The following is a 19396-nucleotide window of genomic DNA, read 5'->3' as shown; positions in this document are numbered from 1 at the left end:
TGTGTTTACCTGAGATACAGCCACTTGTCATTCCTGTTAACTGCTTTACAGCCTCCTGGCAGTCACAGAGATGAAAAGCCCTGGGTTTTACGGTGGCTTTTCTGACGTTTCATTGTGATTGGGCCTGAGGGTAACAAGGGATGGGATGTAAATGTTGACTGAACATGACAAGGACCCTCACAAGTCCCCACCTAAACACGAGGCAGCTGTGGTCACCTTGTCATGCTGAGCTCCAAATGCTTCAGTCTTATCACCTACATGATATTATGTATCATATACAGTTGCCTATTATTGCCTATATTTTATCTATTATATAGATAAAATATAGGGAGATATATATATATATAAAATCTAATAAATATATAATAATATATATGCAACATGTATATAGTATGTACTAATAAATATATTATAATCATATATATATTACCTATCATATATCTATAATAACATATTGATATATATAATATAATTATATATAAAATATAATTATGTCATATATTACATTTTATATATAGTGCATAACAGTATAGGCACATAAAATACACAAAAATGCATATATATTTTTTATATAAATATAAAAAATATATTTTATATATATAGGCAAATGCAGAACCATAGATACATATGGCTACACATACATAGAGAAGACTCTCTCTATATATATGTATATATGTATATATGTGTATATATATTTTTTTTTATTATTAATATTTTTTTTTTTTAATGCACATTTAGCTAATTTACTGCCCAGTTTCCTGCAACCAACCCTGTCACGGCCCTGGCCCTGTCATCAGCCCCCTCCCCAACAACAAAGCAACACAAAAGTATTTTAAATATTGCTCCTTTAATAATCTACATCCTGGTAGTTGCTCCAAGGGAGACACAGCTGACAGGATTTTAATCTGCCCCCGCATCTCTGCACATCAGCAATTCCTTATTGCTGCAGACTTCTCTAGTCCCTGGCTCCCGTAGGCCACGGTTGGATTTAATTCTGCTAATTATCTTAAATATAAAACATAATGCAACTGATCCCTTGACATTGCTGTAGTAATAAAAAATAGAAAAGGAAAAAAAAAATAAAAACGTTTGTATCCTTATTGCCAGTGTGTGTCAGTAACTGCTTTTCCCTAACAAAAGCCCTGCCCCACGTGCTGGGGAAGGCAAACGTTTCCCTTCCTGCTGAGGGCTGATCCCACGCCAAAATGAACTCAAATATTCCTCAGGCTGGAAAAAGGAGAATTTAAAAAAATGGTTGCAAGAAAAGCCCACCAGTTTCCTACTGTAAAACCAGTTCACAGTTCTTGGAAAGGGTCTGAGCAGTACAGTAGAGCTACATTTACTGAAAACTTCTAGTGCTGATAAAGTCCTTTTAAAAAAAAAAAATTAACCCAAACAAACCCCAAATTAAATTAAACAGGGAGAGGAAGAGGAGGAAAAAGAGGAGGAAGAGAAGAAGGAAGAGAAGGAGGAAGAGGAGAAGGCAGCGGAAGAAGAGGAGAAGGGGGAAGAGGAAAAGGAGAAGGAGGAAGAGGAAAAGAAGAGCACTCAGTGGTGCCGGGGGAGCGCAGCAGCCCCGCCACTCTAGAGTTCAGAAAAAGGGAAAACAAAAAATAGAATCTGTTCCTCAGGAGAAGATCCAGTGTGGGATTGTTCCAGGCCGGGCGCCGAGGAAGGCACAGCAGCGCGAAGGCACCGCGGGAGGAGGAGGAGGGTGAGCCCGGGGGCTGCTATGGCTGCAACGAGAAGGGCACAGAGGCTGAGGCAGTGAGAGCCGTGCCAGGGGCACCCCCTGCACCCCCAGCCTGCCCCCGGCCCGGCCTCACCTCGCCCAGGCCGGGTTTCTGGGCTATGGGGGGTTTCTTCAGGATCCCTCGCCGCGGTGCCGGCGCCGGCCGGGCCTCGCCGTCCTCGTCCTCACACCCCCCGGCCAGGCCGTAGTGCTGCTTCCTCAGCTCGCCCAGCCGCACCCGCTCCCCCTCCAGCCGCTTCTCCAGCTCCAGCACCTTCACCTGTGCCCAAAAACCACCCTGGAGCTCTGCCGGGGGCACAGGGACCCCCACAGCAGGGCAGGGCCATGCTGGATCCCCCTCAGGGCCGTACCTGCGTTTCCATCTCCTCCTTCTTCAGCTTGATGAGGGACATGCCCGAGAAGTCCATGGTGTCTGTGGGGACAGCAGGGCCCCCACTCAGTGCACCCCTCACGTGCCAAAGCAGAGCTGGACGGACACCTTGGGGTGTTCCCCAGGCCAGAAAGGGATTTGGGGTGGGGTTTTCCACCTTGGCAAAAAACCCTCACCTTTCTCCTCTATCTGCTCTTGCCCTGACTTGGTGGAAGCCACCACATTTGCTGCCATCTCATTGACATTGCGTGAGCACTCCTGGAGCCTGGCCAGGTTCCTGCTGCTCTTCTCAGCCTTCACCTGCAACGAGCACAGGAATGGCTGTGGGTGCCCACAGGGAGCCCCAGGCAGAGGCAAAGAGCTTTTGGGCATGAAAACCTGGGAGTGGAAAGGATGGATGGAAGGACAGATGGGAAGGTTTATCCTCAGAGATCCCATCACGGCCAGACAAGGTGATCCCTGCAAAGCCCTTCAGCCCCAGGGCACCAAACCAGTGCTGCTCCCACCTGAGCCAGGCACTCAGTGAAGACACAGCTCTGTTTTTTTAACTGTGCTCTTCATTTTCAATCCATCTGGTGTAAAAATCCCTATGGATCCCCCTCTCCTCACCTGCATCACTGAAAACTCCACCCCTCACTTCCACCCACACCAACAGGAAAGGTGGCAAGGACCAAAGTCCACCATCCTCAGCTCCAGCTCCTGCAGCTGCTTCTCTGGATTTCTTGTTAGTTATTAACATTTTCTTTACATAACCAGCCTGACAGGAGGAGGACGGGAGGTTTTCCACATCTTCCTTTCCAAGGCAAGCCTCGGGTGGGGGAATATCCACACACAAATCCCAGACTGGAAAACAGCAAGAGCTGCCCTTCTCCCTGCTCTGGGGGACTCAGGAGTGGCAGAGAGGAGGGGAACACCTGGGACAGGAGGAGGAGAACCCACCTTGGAGGCAGCCACCAGCTGGGCTGTGCTGGCAGCGATCTCGTGGGAGCAGACAATCAGCTCCTCGTACTTGCCCGTGTGCAGGACAACCCTGTCTGCAGACTCCCTGCAGGGGGCAAAGGAGATTGGGTCAGAGCAAGTGCAGATTATTCATCTCCTCTAATACCCTCAGAAATCAGCAGCTGGATCCAGCAGCTTTGTAATTACAGAGTCATGGAATTGTTACAGTTGGAAAAGATCTCTAAGATCTTTGAGTCCAGCTGTTATTAAAGCTCATACACAAAGCAATTATTCAAAGCCATGATCCAGGTGATTTGGACAGAGGCAGGATTTTGTTTTCATGATGGATGAGATTTTTAAAGCTTTGCCCATGAGATCCCCCCACATTTCCTGCACTGGCACAGGGCAATTTCCAACCACCCCATCCACAACCATCTGAGCAGGAACTGGGACAGGGAGGGGTTTGATTTCCCATTTTGCAGACAGGGAGGAACTGCCATCCCTGGCTGGGTGACCGTGTGCTCCAACCCAGGCCAGGATGCTCCACGAGGAATTAGCAATGAACCAAACTGAGGGTCCATAAAAACAGAGATCTCCACAAGGAGCCAGCAATGAGGCTCCACAAGGCATCTGCAATCCAGCAGTGGGAAATTTGGAATTTTGGAGGCTGGGGTGAGAGGGAAGCACGAGGCAGCCCCGGGTGCAGCCCCTGGAGCTGTGTCCCAGGGGAAGCTCCCAGCCTGGGGTACCTACACGAGCTGGGTGGCTCCCCAGCCCACGGCCTTGGAGGCAGAGATCAGCCCTTCGGTCCATCGTGAGTTCTTGGCATAAAACTCCTGAGTTGTTGCTGCCCCCTGTTGATATGAGAATATTATGGCCTGGATTGACTTGTGTCTAATAAGCAACAACATATAAATCTGTATTTAATACCCATATAAAGTGTAATAATGTGTAAATTCATATATAAAGGCATAAATCAAGGGAGCGACAGCATTCCTGTGCTCTCCATGCTGCTCTTACAGACCTGCTTAAATAATTATCAAGAAAAACATCAGAGTCCCAAGCCTACAAATTTGAGCTGAGTTTGGTTTAAAACACACAAATTTGAGCAGTGATCTTTAGATGAACAAGGCTTTGCAAGGGTGGCAGAGATTTGTGAAGAGAGCACAGGGCTGAGCAGCCCATCTCCAGCAACTGGGACTGCCAGGGTGCTGCTAACATGGGAAACAATAAAATCCAGAATGTTTCTGCAATTTAGGGGAAATTCTCCTGTATTTCACCAGCACAAAGAGATGAGTGTAAAGGAGGACTCACCCGGCCACTTTCCACTATCTCCTTCTGTAGGTTTGTAGATGTTGTTACAAGAAGTCTGATAGCCTGGAAGGAAGGAAAACAGGTTTTGGGGTTTGATGTGGGTCTCACAGAGGAGGATTGATGCTGCTGCTGGTGGAAGGTTGCAGTTTTGTGCACCCCAGATGGTTTCTGCAGCACTGACCTTCATTAGATCCGTGCAGGAGTTCAGAATCCTGAAGGGAAGCAAGGGAAAAGTGTTCAGCATCCAGGGAAGCTTTGGCCTCAGAAAATGGGGATTTTTCAAGAGCAGACAGTTTGTTTTGGAGCAGAGCACACCCCAGCAGGGCACAGACCTGTCCCATGTCCCTCCTCCAAACTCACCGCTCGTTCACTTCCAGCTTCACCCCAGAGCTCTCGCTCCTGGCCTGGCTCATCATCTCCTGTTGGGAAACACAAGAGGAAGGGTTGGGTGCCATGGTGGGGAGAGAAAGGTGGAGGAGTGATGAACACTCTGCCCCCACAAGGCCCCAGAATGGCCCATCCTGCAGCTCTGTCTCACCTCTATCCTCCTGACAGCATCCTCAATGGCCTCTGAGGTGGAGGCCATCTCCTTCTCAACCATGTCCCCCAGCTCCTCCTGCTTGATGTCCAGGCTCTTGGGTCTCAGCTCCTGCCAGAGAGGCAGCAGGATGAGGAGGTTTAGGCAGGGAAACAGGAGGGAATATTTATAAGGAATAACTACAAACCAAGATAGCCAATTCCTTCCCACCCCCACCAAATAATTAAAGCTGCAGCAGCAGCACTCTGCAGCCTGCACAGTGAAGGCACACATGCCACCAGCCTGCAGCAAACATGGGACCTCAGAGGTAGGAAATGCTCCAAATCAAGCTGACAAAACTCCATCATAGGAGCAGTTTCTGCTCCGGAGGGCCCTGGAGAGCTAAAAGTGGTGTAAAAGAAAATATAAGAGGGGCTTCACCAGGAGAAATATCTGAAGTTTCCTTCCACAGGAGTTACTGGGCTGAAAGACTTCAGCTGATCTGAGGCTGACCAGCTCTGTGCACCACCAGGAAGGGTCCCAGTGATGGCTCAAGGAAATCACCAGATTTGGGGACAAACCCCCCAAAAGTGTTGCCAGGGACCCACCCTGCCAGCCCCGGGTGGGAAGGTGGCAGTGCTGGGCTCCATGTCCTACCTGTGCCAGCTGCAGGACCCCTTGCAGTGCCCCCTGCACGTGGCCCAGCTGGGCACTGCCCAGCCTCTGCCTGTCCTTCAGCTGCTCCAGGTACTCCAGGCTGCTCTGCCCGCACTCGCGGCACGTCTCCGTCAGCCCTGCGAGAGCACAGCCTGCCCAAGGGCTCCCTTCATGCCAGCCCTGCCCACCCTCACCCTCCTCCTCCCCTCAGCCACAGCTGAGCACCAGCAGCATCCCACAAATGCCTTCTAGGAGATTACAAATGAATTTCCAGGAGCAGAGTGGCCCAGGGAGGGGCAGTAGAGGTCAGGGAATGTCGGGAGGGGGAGCGTGGGGAATGTGCTGTGTTTAGGAAAATCTGCCCCTGGCAGAGGGGGCTGTGGCATGGCCTCCCCAAGGGAAAGGCCCATAGGAATAATCCCCCCAGCAGCCCTGCACTCACGGTCAGCGTGGTCCGTGGGGGCCAGGTGAGCCGTGGCGCTGCCGTTGACGATGGTGTCACCTGCCAGGTGGGCAAAGAGGGCCAGAGCCCCCACCAGCCCCGCAGCATCTGCACAGACAGCACAGCCTCAGGAGCTGCCAGCCCCTGCCGGGTCCTGGGGGCTGCACCTCATCCCTGAAGGCACTCAAGGATCAGGGCAAGGCTCGGAGATGTTGGGATTGACCCCTCCAACACACGGGAACCCCCAGCCCCGCCCGTGTCCCTCTGTCCCCAGGGCATTGCTGCTTGCCCATAGCCCCAGAGCTGCTGGGAGCAATGCTGGGTGCAAGGGAACAGGAGCAAGCTGGGAGCAGTGGCAGTCCCCAGCCCCAGGTACCTGCCATGGAGGCCACGTACTGCGCGTGCCCCTTCTGCAGGGCATCCGTGGACTCCAGCGCCGCCTGCGCCCGGCTCAGCAGGTAATCTGCAGGGAAATGCATTGCACGGCCTCAGCACGAGCTGGGTGCCTGCACCAGGGCTGGCTGCACAGGGCACCACTGAGCAGAGGTGCATCCCTGGCTGGGGAACAGCACTGAAATCTGAGCAAAATAGTGCTGAACGTGAGAGCTAAAAATTCATCCTGGGAATTCTGACCCCAACCACCTCAGGCATGATGGAAAGCAAGCCATGGGAGAGCTGAGATGTAACATTATCTGTCCAGGAGGGAGAAGGCAGAGCGTGCTTCAATCCCCTGCATGAGCAGGACATACCTGGGGAGCTGGTGCAGCGGAGGTGCAGGGGGTCATCCAGCTTGGCCAAGGCATCACTGAGGATGGCCTGGGCTTCTCTCACTGTCTCCTGCAGGATCCCAAACTGCTCATCCAGCAGCTTCTGCTGCAGGCTCTGCTCCTGGTTGCTCTGTGAAGCAGCAGGCACAGGTGAGTGGCAGAGCATCCCCATCAGCAGCATTTCCCTCTGGAGCCGCTCTCCAGGATCAGACCCAACCATCCCATGACTGCTGCATCAGCTGGCACCCCCAAACATCTCACCCCAGTGAGCAGAGGGACAGTGGGCCCTTCACAGAGCTCTGTACCTTCTCCAGGAGCCTGCCCTGGAGCTCTCGGATCTCCCTGGTGGCCCTGTCAGCCTCCTGGCTCAGCTGCAGCTCCTTCTCCTGCACGAGGCCCCGCGTGGACAGCAGCTCACACTCCTTCTCGCTCACCGACCGCCTCAGCACCTCCTTCTCAGCGTGCAGAGCATCCAGCTGGGCACTGAGCTCCACACCTGCCTGCCATGGGGGCCAGGACATCCTGTCACACCCTGTCACTGCCCTGTCACACCCTGCCACTGCCCTGCCACTGCCCTGCCACTGCTGGCAGCCCAACAGAACCAGGAGAGCTCGGGACATGCCCAGCTCGTGACACTGATGGGCTGGCCCCGCTCTCAGCCCCGTGACAGCTCCCTGGGCTGCTGCTGCAGCTCAGGCTCAGCAGTGGTGGCAGGTGCAGCCCCTGTGACAGGGTTTGAGGGGCCCTGGGCCCGTGCTGCCCCCAGCCCTGTACCTGCTTGGCGTGGCTGAGCGAGCGCTGCGCCTGCTCCAGCTCGTCCCGACGGGCGTCCAGCTCCTGCCTCAGCTGCTCCATCTGCACGCTCTGGTCCTCCAGCTGTGCCCACACAGTGCCCAGGCTCAGCCCTGCCCCACTGGGCACCAGCACCAGCCAGGGTGCAGGGAATGAACCCAGCCCTGCTTTGCAGGGAGGGGGTTTGGGGGTGTCTCCTGGAAGGGCTCCTTTCCTTTTCCCATGCCAGAATTTTGGGAGCAGTCCCTATCTTGACCCCCAGAGAAGGAAAGCACTCAAACCCATCAATTTGCATTGTGGTATTTTCTAGGGGGAAGAAAAGGCAGATTTGGGCAAGAGGGGCTCAGTCATATACTGACACCTTCCTGAGGAGCCAGGACAACTCCTCCTGGAACAAGGGCCCAACAGCAACAACCTCCCCTTTCCCCTGCTCCCAAACTGCATTTCCAGGCTGGGGAGGGCTCAGTGCTGATCCAGAGCTCACCTTCATCTCAGCCTCTCGCTTGACCTGCTCCACCTGAAATGCCAGCTGCTCCTTGACACGTGCCACCTCCTCCTGGCTCTGCTGTGTCACTGTCAGCTGCTTGGCAGTGTCAGCGTTCTGTGGGGGGACATGGGGCTCACCTGGTGTTCCAAGGGGGACCCTCACTGTCCCCACACTCATTGCAGCCCAATTCTAGCTCAGAGATAAATCCAAGATGCCTTTCTCACAGCATCCAAAATGGACATGGATTCAAGGAGTGGCCCTGCTTGGTGCTCAGAGGGTGATGGGGCCAATACAGGGGGACTGGGCAGGCACAAGTGACACCAGTGGTGGCAGAAGGACCAAGGGACAAAAGCGAGACCAAAACACCCAAAGCAAAAGTGAAACAGGTGAGTGGCACAAGTGGGACACAGCATCCCCATCACCAGCACATCCCTTGAGAGCCCCTTTCCAGAACTGGAGCCAAGCATGCCACGACTGCTGGTACAACTGATACCCCATCAGCTACACTGAAACCAGCAGAAACAGACCAAACAACAGCAAAACACCCCAAAGAACAACAACAAAAACACCCGACGGGAGGGACGGAAGAGGGAAAGGGTGGTCAGCTCTGCCCTGGATACCCCAGCCCCTAAAGGGAGGGATTTAACTCGGGAACACTGCCCTCAGTGCCAGTCCCTGCCTGCAGGGCAGCAGCCTCACCTTCCTCAGGAGCTCGGCGTGGGTGTTGATGAGCTCGCTGTGCTTCTCCTTCAGCTTCGTGTAGCGGATCTCGGTGGCGTTGGCTTTCTCTGCAGGGGTCAGAGACCCTCAGTGACCACAGCCAGGGCAGCCCATGGCCCTGGGCACCACAGGGCACCCCTGGGCACCCCAGGACACCCTGGCACCTACTCTCGGCCTCGGCGCAGAGTCTCTGGGAGCGGTCACTGTCCTGCTTGGCCCTCTGCAGCCTCTCCAGCTCGTCCCTCAGCTGCTCGTTGTCCACCAGCGCCTTCTGCTTCTGCTTGCGCTGCTCCTCCACCTCTCCCTCCAGGCTGTTCACCTGGGCCTTCAGCTGGGTGATGTAGCGCTGTGCCTGCAGGGATCATCGGGCACTGGGGCACGGCCCTGCCTCCCCAACACCCCCAGACAGGAGCAATCCCACTGCAATGTGGGCAAAACAGCCATGGGATGCACAGGAAAGCTCTGCCTGTACCCCTGCACCTCTGTCCCTGTTGATAACAGCAAGGACAGCAAAGGACAGGTATCACATGCCCCCACCCCATCAGGAATCGCATCCTGGCACTGGGGAGAGGTCCCAAAACACAACCCTGGATGCCAGGACCCCACTCCTGCTGCATCCCTTCAGGATTTCCAGAGCACGGCACCGCACCCCACCCCAGCTGCTCCCCAGCCAGGCTTTACCTCCAGTTTAATCTTCTCCATCTCTGCACGGAGCGTTTCCACCTCCTTCTTCAAGCTCTCAATCTGTGCGTCCCTGGGGACAAGGGCAGGTTGGTGCCACGTGGCAGAGGCCCCTCACCCCTGCTGGCCCCCCATGCCATACCTGTCATCCCAAACGCCGTTGGGCGGCCCGAAGGTTTGCTCAAACAGATCCGAGGTGATCTGGGGAGGACAGAGGGTGTTGAACTGAGCCAGGACACGGGAGCCTGTCCCCATCCCAGCCCCAGGCCCCCACCTGTGGCTCTGTGGTGGAAGTTGTGCTGATCTCAATGAGGTTCTCTGGCTCCTCATCCTCGGGGGCCTCCTCGGGGATGACGACGACCGGCTTCACGTGCTCGGCCAGCGCCGACGCCCGCAGGAAGTTTGGGGGGCTCTGGAGGGACAAGAAGCTGTTGCAGCCTTGCAGGAGGAAGGTTCAGGAGCTGCAGCAGGCTGAGTGCCAGGGGAAGGGAGGGAGCCAGCCCTGTGCTGCTGACAGGGCCAGAGGCAGTGTCCCCAGAGCACCACACCAACTCCTGCCCTACCTCCGGCAGCCGCGGGATCTGGATGAGGCGCTTGAAGTACAGCATGTCAGATGCCCTCTTAAAGAAGTTTTTAAGGCTGGAGAGGAGGGAACGACAAAAGGGAGATGAGGGGGGCTTGGAAGGAGAGAGGGGACCCCGCTGCCCCACGTGGGCCCCGGTTACCTGCGGAACTGCTCATGGAAGCGGTCTCGGTGGCCCTGCAGGGTGTCAGCCGGCAGACCTGGGTGAGGAGGGACAGCTGTGACTGATCTGGGGCTGCCCATGTGTTCACATGCACCCAGACCCCTCCTCTGCAAAGGCCAGCAGGGTAAAAGCCAGGAGGGAGCGGGATGTGAGGGTCAGGATGGGAGTGGGGTGTTCCCATCCCTGGCACAGGGAGATGTGGATGGGGGAACTCCAAAATACCCACACGAGGCTGCTGGCACTGTGCTGCCCATGCAGGGAGCTGGCAGGCCAGGGGACGTGGGTTTGAGTTAAACAAGAACAAGTCCTTCATTATAATTCCTTTATCTGGAATGTCAGTGTGGGATGGAGCAGCCCCTAGAGCCCGGTTCATCCAGGGACATGGTGATGGATGCCTCAATCCACACCAGCCTCATCCCCAGACCCAGAAGCCCACCCTGGGAAAACACCAGCACTGAGCACATCCCCGGGACTCACAGGAGTGCAGCTTGAACATCAGCTTGACAGAGTAGTGGTAGAGGTGGCTGCAGTCCTGGATGACCTGGATGAGGGGGGCCAGGCGGCACTGCACCGCTGACATCTGCGACACGGCCATGGAGGTGTTGAGCTGCCTGAAAACTGAGGGGAGCCGTGTTTGCAGAGCTGCCCGTGCCCTGCCAGCTGTTTGATCATTAACCACGGCGGATGTGGGGCAGGGGAAACACCAGGGCTGCTCCCGAGCTGAGAACAGCCCTGCTCAGAGCGGCACAAACACCCAGAGGGACCACGCTGCCACAGGGAAGGGGTGCTCAGCTCTGCCCTGGATACCCCAGCCCCAAAAAGGAGGGATTTAACCCCAGGACGCTGCCCTAAAGCTGCTGCTGCATGACACGGCTGGGGAAGTGAGAGGCTTGGCTCCATTCTGTTTAATCATGCAGGGATCTGGGAGAGGATGCCAGGGCAGGGGACGAGCCCGGCGGCACCGCAGCCTCGCCTGCCCCTGCTCGGAAACAGATCCCTTCCCTTGGCAGGGATCCAGGCAGCACATCCACCCTGGCTTCTTCCCTGCTCAGCTTTAAAGTATTTATGAATATAAATTCTCTGTAGAACTGGGTCAGGAGGAGAAGCAGGAGCCTGTTGGGAGCTCGGCCTCTCCTGCTGTGCCGTTTTCCAGGGCAGCTCCGTGTGCCTGACTCCCGGCAGAGGAAGAATCTGCCACCTCTCTAAGCCATCTGAAAATTCCTGAGGAGGTGAGAGACATGAGCAGGGCCTCCAGCCCTCCCCAGAGGCATTTCAATGAGGGGAAATGAGTCTTTAAAAAGAAGTACAGCCCCGTCCTCTGCTTCAGAGGGACAGAAGGGATTTGTGTAATGGATATGATTAATGTGGTTGTACAAAAAAGAAATAAAAATGTATTTCAGAGCAGCTCTGCTCTGAAAACAACACTCTGCCTTGCTCAGGTGGGTTCAAAGCAGCCACATGCTCTAAATATTTTCCTACAACTGCCTCTACAGAGCAATCCAGCTGGGAAACCACCTCAGAAATCTCACGGGAGGAGGAGGAGGAGGGACCTGAGCCTCCAACCCCGGCCTCCCGGAACTCCATTCCCGACCAAAGAGCGAAACTATTGCTCAAGAGCCCCGGGGCGAGGGGAGGGACCTGCCCCTGCCGCCTCCTCACCTGACTCGGACAGCTTCAGCTCACAGTCCAGGTAATCAAACAGCTCTACCGTCAGCTGGAAGCTGCCAAAACAAACCAAAACTCCATCACTTGACCGCAGAGACATCTTTGCTCCAGCTGCTCGTGTTCATTCAGAGTCCCCATGATGGCAAAAGGTCTGACTGACAAGAATTTGGGGCTTTTTCTCCCTGCATTTACACCCCACAGTGCTCTGTGGGTGCAGGAGGGATCGGGCACCATCCAAACAATTCACAAAATCCTGGTGACTGCCCCATCCTGGGGTGGGTTTGTCAGCAGGACACTGCCAGCTGGGGGTCATGGAGCTGGTGACCCCACCCTAGGCTCTGGGCCCCACCAGGACACTCACATGTTGTTCACATCTGTCCCTGCTGTCTTTTCCAGCACCTCATCCGACACTTCGAGGCCCGGGGGGAACTCGGGATGCTTTGTAAAAGGAAGCAAAAAGCCATCAGTTGCTGCTGGCGTGGCACATGCCCTCGTTCCAGGGCTGTGGAGGTGGCAGAGGTCTCACCTTGACGTGGAAGGAGATCTTGGTGAGCAGGAGCCGTGTGTAGATGCTCACCAGCTGCCCGTACCTGTCGTGCAAATGGCCCTGCAGAGACACGAGGGGGAATCCAGAGTGAGGAAACCAGACCCAGCAGACCCCACAGAGCCAGGGGCTCCACCATGCCCACAACCATCACCCAAAGGGACAGCAGGCTGTTTCAGGCAGTGCTTCACCCTCTCTGTGCCCACCATGCCCCTCGGTAACCATCTCCAAAGCTGCGCTCTGCCCCACTCACCCACAGGTCTCCCGTCTCTCGGATGTTGCTGCGGTACCTCTGGCAGTCCTGGAGAACCTGGGGACACAAAAGGGAAGGATGTGGCACAGTGGGGCTGGCTGTCTGCCCTGATGCTGAGGAACAGGAGCGATCCAGCCCCTTACAGCACTCCAGCTCTGGGAGAAGTTCCAGCCTTCCCTCAGCACTCACAGGTCAGGGATTTACATGGGGAAGTTTCAAAGATGTGAGACAACAGAATGCCTGGGAAAGGTGTCTGGGATGGGGAAGGGATCCCACTCCCTGTGCAGAGGGATGTTGGCAAGAGCCAGAAATTCCCTGCTGGAAGAGGAGCAGGAGGGAGGGGGAAGAAGGGACACTCACGTTGGGGTGGCCGTCACGCAGGACCTTGTGCAGGACGTGGCAGAACTTCCAGCTGAGGATGGCACTGCTGGGCAGGGGCAGCCCGATGGCGTAGGACCAGAAGGTGAAGGCTCCCTTCTCGTGGTGGGTGCCCAGGATGATCCCTTCCAGGGCAGTCAAGGCCAACTGGACACACACAGAGCAGGGCACAGGCTGGGCTGGGGCTGCTCCTGTTCCACTCTCATTGAAAAGGGGACGCTGGGGGCCCCGTGAGCACAGGGATCACTGGCACAACGCTGCACCCCCAAATAAAACCCCCAATTGTCATTTCTGGGCACACCTCCCCCTGCTGAGGGCACGCTGGGGCCCTCTGCATTTTACTGCCAAATAAATGCAATTTTATTGCACTGCTCGTTTGCCTTTCCACTGATGGATGAACCCAGGTGATGCCAGCCCCCAGCTGAGCCCTGCATGGGTCTTTGTCTCCCAAATGCCCTCCAGCATCAGGGGGTGACACCCCCAGAGCCCCAACTCCTCTGTGCTGTCCTGGGAGCCAAGGGAAAGGATACGGCGGGCATGCTTCTCCTTCACTGGGGCTTCCTGGGTGTTTATGGCTTTGCTGATGCTGATGGCCTGCAGGAGGAGGGGAGAGAGGCTGTCAGACATGGTGAGACCCCCATGGCTACCCCGACACCCCAAAGTGCAGTGCTGCTGCTCTTGGGGAATACCCTGAATTTTAGAACACATTTTTCACCTCAAAGTCATTTGTAACACATCAAAATAAGCCTTTTATCCACAAACAAAGCATCCATTAGAGCCCCCATCCCCAGCAGGATCTGACCACTGCTGCTGCTGCTCCCGGCTGTCCCTGTCCCAGGAAACCAATTTTTGCATTTTTGCAGCCTGAACTCAGCGCCGTGCCCAGGGAACATTAAAGCACAATAGTGAGATGCCAAATTCCAGGGTTGTTTGTGTAATCACAAGGAGCCTTTGAACCACGGGGGAGTGGTTTGGGTTCTGCTGAGGATGTTGCTGCGTGCAAACAGCACGTGGGGAAAAGCAGCCCCCAAGCAAGGAGGGAGTGGCAGCCTCAATGCCCATCTTGATGGAGCAAAAATCCAGAGCAATGTGATTATCACAAGAGGATTATCTATATTTTGATGTGTTTGATCACAGCAGACTTTAAATTAGGAATTTATTCCAAAAGATGACCCCAGAGCGGGGTCGGTCGCATCCCCCACGTGTTGATGCGCTGCAAATCCAAGTTGCTGTGTTTGATGAGGATCTTCCTCCTCCTCAGACTCAAGGAGCTGCTTCACCCTCTCAGGAGTGCTGGGGCTGTGCCTGTGTCCATGGGCCCTCTGTCTCCAGCAGAGGAAAAAGGTCCCAGCTGGGAAGGCAGGAAGCCACCCCGCTGCCAGCACTTGTGCAGGAAGAGGAACTCGGTCCCTCCCTGCAGCTCCACAGCCCTAAAGCCTCATAAAAATCCCATCTACCTGCCCAGGAAAGCACCTGCTTTGTGGCTGCTTGTCCAGGGACACCTCTGAAAGGAGGCACCTTCCTGTAGGAGGAGGAACCTGACCCCGAGTTCTCGAGTGCTCCTGACTTATGCAGGAGGAACCCGACACCAAAGGGGCAATGTCAGAGGTGTCCATGCACCAAACCCACCCCAAAAGAGTCCAGAACAGCTGCCCAGGAACTGACCGTGACAGCAGCAAAACTGAATCATCCCAAAGAGTGAACCTGTCCCAAAAGGCTGAGCCCAGCTGCTGGGGAGAGGGCCTGGCTTTGCCTTTGTGCACAGGAGAGTCCCGGGCTTACCCCGCCATGTGGGGCTGTAAAGCAGCACTGGAGTTAAGCCAGTGACTTGCTGTAATCCTCTTATCCCCAAAGGTTAACGAGCCTGGAGTGCCCAGGAACAGGCACTTGCAGCACAGCTGCCTCTCCCAAAGTGCCCTCACAGCCACCCAAAGGCCGGGAGCTGGCACAGGCTGTGCCCTCGATGGCAGCTTGGCCAGAGAGATGTGCCACAGGTCCTCAGGGATGCCAGCACCTCCCAGGGGATGCAGACAGAAAGGATGGCTTATCCTAGACCAGGATTTGGAAATCCTTCCTGCATCTTTCCTGAGGTGTTTTGCACAGAGGGAGCAGGGCAGACACGTCTCCCAAACTGGGAGTTTTGCTGCCTGACCTAAGACAGGCCTGTCCCAGCCCATCACACTCATCCCAACCCATCCATGGAACCTGAGCCCCACAGGGGTTGGAGGAGGCACAGCCAGAAGGGTCAAAGTGTGAGACATGCAAATCCTCAGGACTATCCCCAAAGACAGGACCTCAGCTGCTGAGTGAGCTGGGATGCTGTTGGACTGCCCCAAAACAGAGCTGTAATTCCCACTGGCAGTAGTGGTTCTATTGCAATTATTGCCCTTGGTCTCACTGATAGCCTGACCAGCCCAAATTCAGCCCATAAGCTGCTGGAGAGGTTGGTTTCGTCCTTGGGGATTCAGTGCAGAGGTTTCACTGAGCCATTTCATGTCCAGCACAAGGACTGGCCCACGCAGGAGCAGCCCCAGCCCACTCACAGCACCACCACAAGATGCTGGGTCCAGCATGGTCCCAAATAAACCAGGGTGGCACCAAATCAATGCCAGTCCCTCAGGGCTGCCAGCCCATGTGTGCTTTCACTGCCTCCAAGCATCAACCTGGCCAGCAGATCCAGGAAAATGGGATGGTGGCACCAGGGAAGGGCATGGGGCAATGCTGCAGCCTGGCACACCGTGCTGGCAGGATGCTCCTGCTGGCTGGCTGCCAAAGCCCGGCTGGGGAGGATGGCTCCAAAATGGGGAGATTCACCCTTGACCCAACCTCTTGGGACACCACTGGCACGTCCGGGGACGGGCAGGTCCTGGCTGCCACTGCAGGTGCATGACCAGCCTGGCCAAAGCTTTGATGCAACCTGTGGGCTGCTCCCATCCCTGGCAGGCACCAGGGTGAGAGGCCAACCCCAAAACCTGCCTGGCCCTGGGCTGTGGGATCCCACAGGGCTGCTTTGCTCACAGCCTGCACGTTCCAAGGCGGTGACAAAGCCGGGATCAAAGTGCCCAAATGAAGGAGCACAGTTTAACACAGTTTAACATCCACCCTTTCATTCCTGGCTGGATTTAATTAGGGCTGATCCTCCTGCCCACAGCTCCCTGGAGCAGGTGGATGCTGGGTCCCAGCACGATGCCACAGCAGGAGAGATTATCTGGCAGCTGGAAACCTCCCCTGGCCAGGCAGCACGGGAGCTGTCAGAACAGCTGAGCTATGAACTCCAGAGCTCCCTTCCTAACACTGCTCCTTCCTAAATTACACCAGGAAAACACCACTTGGCACTCACACACAATGCAATCCTGCAGGTTCCAGAGCTCAGTGGATTTTTAACCTTTTTGATCACAAAAAGCAAAAACTGGCAGCAGAAAAGGACAAGTTTTCCTCCTGCCAGGCTGCCGAGCAAGCGCCTGCTGTGGGATGGTGATTTCCTACTTCCCACGTACAGCTCCTCCGAGGGAGACATCTACATCACCCTGACACAAGACATGGAAAAGCATTTCCAGGGAAAGCAGGTGACCTTCATGTCACCCACAAGGACCTGGGATCACAGCAGGGTCAGCAACTCCTGTCTGTAACCACAGACATCACCCGAGCCCTCACAGGGAAAAAGGGGACGGGGCTCTGCATTCTGGTACAGCATCCTCAGGCAGCACAGGGGACGTGCCAGCAGCACCCCTGTGACACAGAGATGAGATGGGGACGTGCCAGCAGCACCCCTGTGACACAGAGATGAGATGGGGACGTGCCAGCAGCACTGCTGTGACACAGAGATGAGGAGGGGCCGTGCCACCAGTACCCGGTGCCACAGAGGCGACTGGCAGCCGGCTGGGCAGCTGCTATAATTAGAGGTAGAAGGCAGATCAATACCCACGTTCTGACACTGAACAGTTCTGCTCCCACTGAAGCACCACTACAGGAAACCACACCAGAATAAAGATCCTTTAGGACAGTTTTTAGCAGTTGCTGGAAAAGAAGTCAGATCTGGGCAGTGAATGTGACCATCAGCCAGCGAGCAACCACCTCTCTGCCCTGTCCATGTCTCTGCTCACAGCATCCCTGTGGCTGCGGGGATTTCCCGAGCACAAGTGCCAGTGAAAAGCCCGAGATGCCCGGGAAGGGCAGGGGCGGGAGGGCACGGGCAGCCCCCGGAGCAGGGGCAGCGCTGCGGCCGCGATCGTTGATCAGCGCTGCCCAGCGGGACGAGGGAAGGAGACGCGTCCGGAGGGAACCGGAATTGCCGGTTTTCCCGTGTGCTCCCCAAACCCAGCAAGCTCCGTTTCCTACCCAGCACCGTGACCCTGCGAGGCCTGAAATTCCCACCTGCCTTCGCTGGCGCTCTCCGGGGCCAAACCAGCCCAGGGGCCGAGGAAGGAACCGCAAAGCAAAGGGGCAAAGGGGAAAACACCTGCGATGAAAACACAGCCTGCAAAAGCAGAGGGGTCGGAGGAGGCATGCGGGAGGGCACTGTTATTTCTGCTGGGGCAGCAGCGAGCCCGTCACTCTGTCCATCCCTGCCCACGCTGTCTGGGTACTTCATTTCCCACCAGCCACATGCCAGCCCCACCAGTGCCCACCCCGTGGGGGCCACAGGAGTACGGACACGATGGGCACAAACGCCCTTGGGCTTTGTTTCCATTCTGCCGCCCTCCGTGGGTCCAAACACCCCGATCCCCGCAGGGTGACCCGGAGCCGCGGGGCAGGGGTGAATCCTGCCCCGGTGCCGGTGGGGCCGGGGCTCGGCAGGGATGCGGAGATGCCCATTCCCGGGGTACGGGGCCGCCACGGAGCCCCGGGCTCGGCCGCGCTCCCGCCATCACCGCAAAACTTTCCCGGTGTGCTGCCGGCCGTGTTTACCTGCGATAAGGCCCGGGAGGAGCGGGGGGGCGGCGCGGGGCCCGGCTGCCCGCGGGGGCGGCGGCGCACGGCGGGGCCGCGGCCGCCGGGACGGGCGCGGGGGCGGCGGACGGGCGGGTGCCCACGCGGGACCGTCCCGCGGCCGCGCCGGGAGGAAGCGGCGGCGCAGGTGGGGGCGGGGGAACGCGCGGCGCCGGCACCGGGCACGGACGGGCGGGCACGGGGACGGGCACAGGGACGGCGGCCGCGCTGCCACACCGGGGCTTCCCCGGAGCCCGGCGGGGACCCGCGCCCCCCATCCCGTCTCATTCCATCGCCCGAGAAGCCCTCGAGCCCAGCCCGCCCCGAGGCGATGCGCCGCGGAAAGGGTCGGCCCACCCCATCCCCGAGCCGGCAGCAGAACCGAGACTAAACCCGGGACCGTAACCGCGGCCGGTCCCGCGGCCCCACCGCCCCCTCCCGCCGTCCTTGCCTGGCTCTTGTCGAACTGCTCTCGCTCCGCCTCCAGGCTGTGCCCGCCGCGGCGGCTCAGCACCCGCGCCGGCACGCTCTTGATGCTGTTCATGGCGGGCCGCGCTGGGAGCTCCGCGCTCCGGTATCCGCGCTCCGGTATCCGCGCTCGGGGCTCCGCGCTCCGGGGCAGGAGCGACCGGCGCCGCCCCCCCCGCCCCTCCCGGCCGCGCACTGCGCCGCGCGCCACCGCCCCTGGCGGCCGCAGCCGGAACTGCAGCGAGCGGCGCTCCCTCCGCGGGCAGGTGGGACCGCACAGCGCCGGGGGACACGGGAGGGGACACGGGAGGGAACACGGACACAGAGAGGGGACACGGGAGGGGACACGGGAGGGGACACGGACACAGAGAGGGGACACGGACACAGAGAGGGGACACGGGAGGGGACACGGGAGGGGACACGGACACAGAGAGGGGACACGGGAGGGGACACGGGAGGGGACACGGACAAAGAGAGGGGACACGGACACAGAGAGGGGACACGGAGAGGGGACACGGAGCGGGGACACCGAGCGGGGACACGGAGAGGAGACGGGGGAGGGGACACAGACACGGAGCGGGGACACGTCTCTTAGCGGACCCCGCACCGAGGTGATTCCCCAGCTCAGGAAACGCCAGGAACGGCGGTCACATCTTCACCCCTCTGCCACCGCACTCGCACGCAGCTCGTTCTGAGCCCCGGGGCTCCAACACCAATTCCCGTTCCCAAAGTCAATGACCGGAGCTCGCATCCACCCTGCGGAAAGGCCGTGGCTGAACAGAAGCTTTGTTGTCTTTAAATAATAATTCAAGGCAAGGATACAATAGCAAAGGGCTCCCTGGAGTATTTGAGCTGCTTCCAGAATTAAGGCATCGAGTTTGAAGCGTTTCCATTCGAGCATCAGAGTGCAGTCAATAATGCAGCTGGGTTTTAAGTCACTTAGTGCTGAATAAATTAACCCAGTTATTTCCCTT

The 19396-nt window shown here is 57.0% G+C and overlaps 1 protein-coding gene across 1 annotated transcript; it reads right to left on the bottom strand.

The window, feature by feature from the left end:
• Window positions 1-828: 828 nt before the first annotated feature.
• HIP1R (huntingtin interacting protein 1 related) lies at window positions 829-18544 on the bottom strand. The gene is made up of 32 exons (XM_063173112.1): window positions 18406-18544; window positions 13556-13619; window positions 13008-13150; window positions 12648-12704; window positions 12377-12457; window positions 12212-12288; window positions 11845-11906; window positions 10663-10803; window positions 10165-10222; window positions 10003-10078; window positions 9714-9851; window positions 9582-9640; window positions 9440-9512; window positions 8927-9110; window positions 8738-8826; window positions 8036-8152; window positions 7534-7635; window positions 7065-7259; window positions 6742-6889; window positions 6369-6455; window positions 5993-6100; window positions 5551-5687; window positions 4915-5025; window positions 4737-4795; window positions 4558-4588; window positions 4377-4439; window positions 3816-3916; window positions 3063-3168; window positions 2300-2423; window positions 2104-2165; window positions 1827-2012; window positions 829-1736 (listed from the first exon to the last, which is right to left on the bottom strand). The coding sequence occupies exons 1-32, from the start codon at window positions 18496-18498 to the stop codon at window positions 1731-1733; spliced, it is 3138 nt and encodes a 1045-aa protein (XP_063029182.1). The 5' UTR covers window positions 18499-18544; the 3' UTR covers window positions 829-1730.
• Window positions 18545-19396: the final 852 nt, after the last annotated feature.

Source organism: Melospiza melodia, chromosome 20 (genome assembly GCF_035770615.1).
Source record: "Melospiza melodia melodia isolate bMelMel2 chromosome 20, bMelMel2.pri, whole genome shotgun sequence".
Taxonomy (NCBI): Eukaryota; Metazoa; Chordata; class Aves; order Passeriformes; family Passerellidae; genus Melospiza; species Melospiza melodia.
The sequence above is the reverse complement of the archived record's forward strand: the minus strand, read 5'-3'. Positions and strand labels throughout refer to the sequence as shown.

Coding starts and splice junctions, on each gene's coding strand:
- HIP1R (XM_063173112.1), bottom strand. CDS start 18,498: ATGAACAGCATCAAGAGCGTGCCGGCGCGGGTGCTGAGCCGCCGCGGC. Junction 12,458..12,647: donor GAGAGACGGGAGACCTGTGG/GTGAGTGGGGCA, acceptor GTGTCTCTGCAG/GGCCATTTGCACGACAGGTA. Junction 8,153..8,737: donor ACGCCGAGCTCCTGAGGAAG/GTGAGGCTGCTG, acceptor GTCCCCCCACAG/AACGCTGACACTGCCAAGCA.